The 8,596-nt window shown below is 37.8% G+C and overlaps 1 protein-coding gene across 2 annotated transcripts; it reads left to right on the top strand.

Moving 5' to 3' along the window:
- Positions 1 to 278: 278 nt before the first annotated feature.
- Positions 279 to 7,037, top strand: LOC136219723 (uncharacterized). 2 transcript variants are annotated; one of them, XM_066007218.1, is made up of 4 exons: positions 279 to 428; positions 527 to 602; positions 1,094 to 1,548; positions 5,678 to 7,037. In XM_066007218.1, the coding sequence occupies exons 2-4, from the start codon at positions 550 to 552 to the stop codon at positions 6,775 to 6,777; spliced, it is 1,608 nt and encodes a 535-aa protein (XP_065863290.1). In that variant the 5' UTR covers positions 279 to 428; positions 527 to 549; the 3' UTR covers positions 6,778 to 7,037. The 2 variants fall into 2 exon arrangements, with proteins under 2 accessions (XP_065863290.1, XP_065863291.1); XM_066007219.1 differs by having other exon boundaries at positions 296 to 428; positions 524 to 602.
- Positions 7,038 to 8,596: the final 1,559 nt, after the last annotated feature.

Here is an 8,596-nt window from a genome sequence, read left to right as displayed (position 1 = left end):
GAAGTGAAAGTCATTTTGTGTTTTTACCAAACCAAAAAAATCTGATTGGCTATGGTTGGGTTGTTTTGCCTAGGTAATAAATAAGGATGTTTTTATTTTTCACCGTGAAGTAATTAATCGGTTGATGTCTGTAATCTGAGAATTGTAGATCACGACTGAAAGCACAATATCCATCCACTATCCAGCACAGCACCAACTACCTAACCACGCGCCTATCATCACGTAAGGCTCAGACAACTAGATATTGGACCGTTGTACTTGTAATTCCCAATCCATCCAAAGGATAAGACCGTCTTTTCAGTTGCTATCCATCCCGAGGAATCCATTATCAGCTCCCTTTTTTGTACTGTAGTAGCTCTTTAAGGTGTTCATTTCCTCACAATTTTAGATCTTTGGAGTGATAGTTTCGCTTGAAGAACTACTGAGGAGTTTGTGTTTTTTCCTTTTCTGTTTTCAGCAATTTTACTTCTTTTTTCCTTTTGGTTTCGCCTCTGTTTTTCCTAATTTTGTTTCTGGTTTCTAGCAGGCTAATTTGATCTCTTTTTCACCATGTCGGAGCCCTTTCCGTTTCCCCAAGATCAAGTTGTAGATTATGCTCAAGGGTAAGATTTTTGTACCGTGATTTCCCCCCTTTTTCTGGTTGGGCTTCGGTTGGAAGTTTTCAATTGAATTTTGGGTACTGTTTTAGTTGAAATTGTTTAGATCTAGGTTATCTTCTTTGTTTGCTGTAAAACTTTTCAACTATTTTGTGGTTTTGAATGTGGTGGGGGGTTTCAGATCTATGCATCTGCTGGATTTAAGATTTTTGTACCTGTGAAATTTATAAAGTTTGTGTCTTGCATATCTACTTTGTCATAGTAGTTGAATGATAATTAGCAGGCAAATTAGGGGAGTTACTAGTTTCCTTTCTCAGAACTAATCTTCTGCATTTATTGACCCCTTTTTCATTCTGAAACGTATATGATGGGATTTTATTGTTTTGTACTTCGTATAGAACTCTCCACATAGTTATTAGTGTGAAATTCTGATTCTAGTAACGCACTAGTCATCATTTATTTAACTAACGGAAGCATAATTTTATTTGGAATGGCAGTGACTTTAGCACACCAGCCTCAATTGCTCAGCAGAATCTTCAATTTGTGTTGAATCAGCAATTTGAGGATAATGAGCCACTTGAGGAAAGCGAGCAACATCCGCAGAATGACATCGTCCCTAGTGAAAATAATGGTAGCATTCCTGAAGCTGAGGAGAAAAACTTGCTTTGGCCAGTTCTGCCTGGTGAATCTGGCGAAGGCTTGCCTTATGCCCCAATTGATTGGCCATATCCTGGTGATTTTTGGACCTGGAGAGTCGGAAGGAGGCTTACCTCTTCTGGCTTCTTTCAGGATAGATTTCTGTATCTCCCTAAACGCCTTGGTAAACAATGTTTTGCTAGCCAAGCTGCTGTTGGAAATTATATCAAAGCAAACTTCCCAGATGCTGATTTGGATGCATTTTTTGCATCGTTTGCTTGGAAGATTCCTGTAAAAACGGAACCTCCACCTAAAGGTTTGGATAAAAGTTTCTCCATCCCTTTTCACTATTTTTTTTTTATTATTTTAATCTTTGGATAAGGTTCAAATTTACCCCTGACTTTTTTTTTGGGAAGTGCAGATATACCCAACTTTTTTGTCCTTAATGTGTCCAACTTGGAGCAATTTTGGGTCAGGATAAAACATAACCCAATTTTGGGCACGTGTAACAGAACCCATAAAATGAGATTCTTACTTGGATGTGGAGGCGAAGACAAGGGGGCACGGGTTGCCGGCTGTTGGGTATAAGGGGTGCCGGCTGTTGGGTATAAAGGGTGGTTTCGCCCGTACCCATCCCTCCATCTTCATATGCCGGGTTCTGATTGCACTCTAGTAAATGAAGGGATGTGCACTATTTTTGCTCTAGCCTAGGCGTCATTTTGGCGTGGGTAGGGACACAGTTTTTTAAGCCCATTCCATATGGGCTGGATTTAGTTTTTGCCCTCCAAGTAGTCAAAAGCTGACTCCGCCACTGGTTGGGCCCAAAATTGATTCACTTTGGAAACGTTAAGGACAAAATTTTAGGGACAAGGTGCAAATTTAGCACGATTTAAACTACACGTACAAAACAAAAGTTCACCAGATGATGCAATTTTAAGCCTTTTTTCATTAAGAGAAAATGTGCCTGCCATTTCATGTTCTGGCCACCCTCTAACCTCTAGCATTCCGGCCACCGAATAAGGTTTGAAATTGCACATCTTTTGTTAATGAATAAAACTCATTTTCCATTAACGAGGCTTGAAATTGTGCTGTTTTGTGCGTGGAGGCTAAATCTGTTCTTCCCAATAACCATAAGGCAAAATTCTACTTTATCCCCAAAATTTTACCATTTCTCATGTTAGTGGTGTATTTGCATACTTACCCCCAAAATGTAATTGTGCTGTTTTATATGTGGAGCTAAATCTGTTCTTCGCAATAACCACAAGGCAAAATTTGTACTTCATCCCCAAAATTTTACCATTTCTTATGTTAGTGGTGTACTTGCACACTTCCCCCAAAAATGTAAGGGTAAAATTTGAACCTTATCCCTTTAACCTTTGTCTTAGGGCGTGCAAGCCTTCCAATTTTTATTGCCATTGTTTTTATGTGGGGATAACCATGTTCCTTACTGCATTTTCTGTTGCTTCTTTCTTCAAAGTTGAAGATATTGTCTTTAGTCAAGTCTGGGGACTATTAGAATTTTACATGGAAATTAACATTTCTTATGAATTTTCACGTGGTCGGTCAAATGCATGAATATGTTCTCCCAGTTTCCGAAGTCTCTTTCCAAACATCAGTTTTTCAACCACCAATGTGTTAAAACTCCTTGCCGAAGTGACAAGGCTCCTTAAATTTTCTCCCACCTTTAGAAAAATGCTGCATTACATGTTTTCCCACATATCACATTGCCATTGCTTTGAGAAACATTGGTGTTTAGATTAATGTAGAAGCTCTTCATCAAGGAACAAAGGTTGTTGTTTATGATCTTGTAGGAAGTCCATTTGCCTATTTATGTGTAGTAATGCTAATAGAGGATTTGAGCTCTTGAATTTCTTATCCCCTCATTTTCTCCTGTTGAAAGTAACAGTGTACTTGCCATTGCTTTGAGAAACATTGGTGTTTAGATTAATGTAGAAGCTCTTCATCAAGGAACAAAGGTTGTTGTTTATGATCTTGTAGGAAGTCCATTTGCCTATTTATGTGTAGTAATGCTAATAGAGGATTTGAGCTCTTGAATTTCTTATCCCCTCATTTTCTCCTGTTGAAAGTAACAGTGTACTTGCCATTGCTTTGAGAAACATTGGTGTTTAGATTAATGTAGAAGCTCTTCATCAAGGAACAAAGGTTGTTGTTTATGATCTTGTAGGAAGTCCATTTGCCTATTTATGTGTAGTAATGCTAATAGAGGATTTGAGCTCTTGAATTTCTTATCCCCTCATTTTCTCCTGTTGAAAGTAACAGTGTACTTGCCAATTTCTTGTTAGTAATTTATTCACCATTTTATCTTGAAATGACTTTTGAAAACACCTTGTGTTAGCTCATCATTTCCAAATGTTCCATGTAAAATGATGTACTTGTACGTCATCAAGTGATCTCTTACTCTCAAAATTTTCATCAATCGGAACTTGAATCTTCAACCCATGAGACTTGAGAAGGCTTGGTTCCTTTTATGCTTTTAGAGGGAAGGAGACGTTCTTGCTGTGCTAGATGGAAGCTAGCTTTATAGAATTACGCATCCTTTTCTTCTACAATGAAAAATTTCATGCTTGTTTTTTTATTTCTTAAGCTAACAAGTTAGTTTTTTCCACTAGTATTATTATCTTAAGGATATAAAAAAAAGGGCGGCCCGGTCGCATTACGCGTCCCCGCTGAGCGAGGGTCCGGGGAGGGGTCCCACCACAAGGGTGTATTGGGGGCAAGCCTTCCCTTGCCAATTTAATTGACAAGAGGCTGCCCCTAAGACTCGAACCCGTGACCTCTGGTCACACGACAACAACGTTTTTACCGTTTTTACCGTTAAGGATATACCACGGATCAAAAATTGTGCCATGTGTCAAAAGTTAACAAATCAGTTAATTTTCCATCCAAAATGTGTTAAATGTCACCTATGAGAATACCTCAAGGGTTTAAATGTTTCCAAATGATAGCACAGGCAGCAAATTATAAATAGAGTTTGGTATAATAAAATTTCTCAACACATAAAATTTTAAATTTTTAACAATAACAAGAACTCTCTAATTATTATTATTCAGAAAATATTTATGTAAAGTTGTTTGACACATTGATTTAGTTTTTATATTTGCTACTAAATCTTTGAACTTGCGAGTGCTTAGTAACTCACTTGCATGAACACCGTCTTGTTGAATCCAAAATGTTTCTAACCTTTCAAGAATATTGAAAGCTTCTTGGTATGTAATCTTTTCTATTTCTACACTATCATCATCTGCAGGATTATCTTCTTGCTCATTTAGAGTTTAGGTTTTCCATGTATAGATAATTGGAAGAGTTTTATGGAAAAAATGTAAACATTACTGATTATAATTTCAAGTTGTAGTTTGTGTCTCCAACTCATAGATAATTTCAATAGATTTTTTTTTTAATATTTTATAATTTAGTTTGAATTCTTAATATATATATATATATATATATATATATATATATATATATGTATATGTATATACATATAAATATATACTTATTACTATATAGAGGTATAGTTTCTAAAGGTGGGCGAAAGATTGACTTACGAAAGTTCGCTAACGCGCCCTTCCCCGGCAGGATGAAAGGTGGGAGAACTGGTCTCTTCCCGGTCTTGCTTCTTTCGTTGCTTACTTAGCTGTGCTCGCTCCTTCCGCTTGGAAATGCTTGATTGAAGGAAGGCTTGTCGGCTAAGCTTCTCTGCCCGCTTTGCATTACGTATATCAAACGATTGGGTAACCATTCCGTTAGCTCTTCATCCCGTAAAGATTCGAAGTAGTGTCTCAGTGTAACCGACCCCGCAGGTCACCCCGTAGGCTCACTTCCCCCTCCGCATGCATATTCTTTGAATTGAAGTGAGGGCACGGTCGTCCTTCTCCTGCCCGGATTGATGCCTCTTATCACTTACTTGATAAAGCAGCCTTTGCCACATTCCCATAGTCCGTCTAGCTCTCTCCTAGTGCAAGCCTTCTATTAGCAGTTCAAGCAAGATTATCTTCTTGCTCATTTAGAGTTTAGGTTTTCCATATATAGATAATTGGAAGAGTTTTATGGAAAAAATCTAAACATTGCTGATTATAATTTCAAGTTGTAGTTTGTGTTTCCAACTCATAAATAATTTCAATAGTTTTTTTTTTTTTTTTTTTTTTAATATTTTATAATTTAGTTTGAATTCTTAATATATATATATATATATATGTATATACATATAAATATATACTTATTACTATATAGAGTTATAGTTTCTAAAGGCGGGACTTGAAAAGTGTATAACAAATAACGTTTGGGAGGTTATTCCTGTTTATAACTAGCCCAAGTTGGGACGGAGTTTTTTTATAACAAAATAGAGTTTATTCCTATATAGAGATATAGAGGTTTTACTGTACCTCTATTTCTTATTTTAACTAGTTTTGTTATCCTTGTTACAGAGTTACCCGCCCCTCCACAGGAAGAAAAAGTTGCCGATCAAGAAGAAACTAAACAGGAAGAACTTACTGCTACTGGAAGGAAGAAGAGAAGTACTACAGTTGCACCACCAAAACAGAGCGAGCCACCAGCCTCACCACCTAAACGAGCAAAACGGGCTGCATCAGTTAAATCGCCACCTCCAGCTAAGCGAACAAAACAGAGTGCGGAAAAATCACCAGCCCCAACCAGGCCTAGGCGAACAAAACAAATTGAAGAAATAAAAGAAACTGAATCTACACCATCATCAACAGCCAACCGTAAAACTAGACAGACTCGACCATCAGCCCGTTCGGCCTCCAAGAAGGAAAATGGTGCAGTTGTCCCAGAGGAACCAGTAATTGAGCCAATTCCAGAAAACTTTGATGACTATCTGAGCTCTTTGGATGACATTCTCTCCCAACCTATATCTCTATCCCAATTACCCAATGAGACAACTGATTCTTCTCTTGCTCTAAACGAATTCACAGAAGCTCGAAGCCGACTTTCTTCACTTCTTGGTATGGATTTTCCTTCATTGATCTTGTCAACTAACATTTCTGAATTAGCACATCTAGCTTCCAAGCTTCGAAGTGACCCGAGGCTTAATGCTGAGCAACTTGTTAAACTAAAGTTGATTGAGGAAATCCCTACATTCAGTGAGGTTTTTCTGGAGAGCAAGGAACTAATAGCGCAGGTCGATGAATTCTTTGCCACCCTTGAGTCTAAGAAGAACAAAGCTGCATCTTTGAAGAGTGAGTACAATGAATTGAAGGAAAAGACGGACCAGCTTCAATCCCAGGTGGACTTGAGCACAACAGCTGTGCAAGAGATTGACGAACAAATTGCCCAACTTCAAGCAAGGCGAGCAGAGCTGACTAATTCAATTAAGGGTAACAAGGCAGCTAAGACGGAAGTGTTGACTGCACAGACGATGGTGGCTAACGCAATTCCGAAAGTTGTGCAGCAGATCCAACTTGCAAATGCTAAAATGCCAGAACTGGAGATGAAAAAGACAAATGCAATGAAGCGTGAAGCTGAAATACTTGCAAAATTTGCCCCTTTACAAGGGTTTGCTCTTTAAGCAATGTCTGTCTAGTATGTATTGTTAATTAATTTGTTATGCTTCAGAAACCCGTAGTTTTTGCTGTCTGGATGACACATATAACTTTGTTGTAGAAGAAACTAGATCTCATTGAGGTCATAATTGCAGGAGTCAGGTAATCTTCTTGTGGGTTCTGAGTAGCTCACCCACAGGACATGTATTCGTGGAAGTCTAGTTTGAGGGCTTTGCCTTTTATTTTGAACCTGAAATGGAAGGAACTTCATTACCATTAGAGACCATGATATTAGCCTTAAGCTTCTCTTTTATTCAGTTGTTGTTGCTGCTGTTAAATGTTAGCTGATTTTTATCAGCAATCTTTGTTCTGTTATCCCAACCGAGGAACTTGTGTCATTTCCAAGCATTCCTCAAGGTGAATGCTGTCCAGAAAATAGCAGAAAGCATCCAGTTAGACGTGGAATTGGAGAATTTTGACTGCAATACCGGATTCTGATGTTAATTTGTTGGTATGGTGGTATGGTATATTGATCCAGGGAATTGCCCGTCTTCAGTTAAGATTTCATCCCTTCAAACTCCTCAAGGAAAGCTTAATCATAGCAATAAAAGTGTGTAGAATTTCAGAAATCTGCTCCAATCTCCACCTCTTCAAACTCTCAAGAAATGGTTAATTATAGTATACTGACATTAAATCCAATTTGTACAATGTGCTGAAACTTACAGGGTTGTGGAATTATTATATTGCAGTACTTTTGTGGGTAAATTGTAAAATTGGATGTAATGGGAGATCCATTTACATTTTTAGACCCATTATCAACCAACTTATATACATAGACTATACTCTGGCTACTTCTTCAAAATGTCCATATATATAAGAACTTATGCATTTTTCTCCTTGCTCTTACTATCTAACATTCGCGAATTCCAAATGCCAACGCCAAACTCGAACCAAGAGCATCTTCAACACCACTAATCTTTACATTTATTCTTCCAGCGTCTTTCAAACCGATTCCAATGGCAAGAACCGGCAAGAAGGCATGTTATTTTGCGCTTTTTTATTAGGTTTTAATGATTCTCTTTCTATATTATGGTTTTTTACTTTGCCCGCGATTTATGAGTAGGGTTTACAACTTTCTTGTGTTTATTTGTTAGTTCATACCTTCGTTTTGTAAGAATGATACTTAGAAATAGTTAAAATCAGTTGTGGGGACTTAATTTTGCAGAATCGACCAATTTGCGAATATGGGTTTACTTCGCGGATATCGCAATTTGGGAAAATCATAATCGCGAATCTGGCGAGGCATATGGTATAGGTTTCGCATATGCTAATTTGCGAATGAGCTTTTGAATTCGCGAAGTTATTATGTACTTGACTAATTTTGAACTACTTTGTGATGTTGAAGGGTGATCATTCTAAGTCTGATTCCAAAAAGAGGAAGAGGACATCAACTGATAGGAAGAGTACCGAAGGCTTCACCTTCAAGTACCCTTACACCTTGGATACAAAAGCTACTATCACAATTCGTTCCGATTCTGAGGTGATGAAGAAAGTGAAATTTTTTTTTATCTACAGTGCAGTTGGACATGTTGAGGAAAACATGCTTCGGGCATTTGGTGGACTTCGAAATGTATTCGTTGTCCACTCCTTTATGCCATGGGGTTCTTACAAGGGAGATCAAATCGAAAGAGGAAAAATTCGGAGAAATGTGGTTCAACATCAATGGGGTTTAAGTGAAATTCGGTCAACATGAATTCGCACTCATAACCGGATTGAGACTAGGTGATCCGTTACCAATTTTCAAGCGGATGAGTAGTTACAAAAGGGAAAACAGATTGAGGAATC

This window comes from Euphorbia lathyris, chromosome 2 (genome assembly GCF_963576675.1).
Source record: "Euphorbia lathyris chromosome 2, ddEupLath1.1, whole genome shotgun sequence".
NCBI classification, from domain to species: domain Eukaryota; kingdom Viridiplantae; phylum Streptophyta; class Magnoliopsida; order Malpighiales; family Euphorbiaceae; genus Euphorbia; species Euphorbia lathyris.
The sequence above is the reverse complement of the archived record's forward strand: the minus strand, read 5'-3'. Positions and strand labels throughout refer to the sequence as shown.

Bases quoted from the DNA above. Each gene is read 5' to 3' on its own strand.
- LOC136219723 (XM_066007218.1), top strand. From the start codon at position 550: ATGTCGGAGCCCTTTCCGTTTCCCCAAGATCAAGTTGTAGATTATGCT. The intron at 603-1,093 runs GTAAGATTTTTG...TTGGAATGGCAG, and splicing joins GTTGTAGATTATGCTCAAGG to TGACTTTAGCACACCAGCCT. The intron at 1,549-5,677 runs GTTTGGATAAAA...TCCTTGTTACAG, and splicing joins AACGGAACCTCCACCTAAAG to AGTTACCCGCCCCTCCACAG.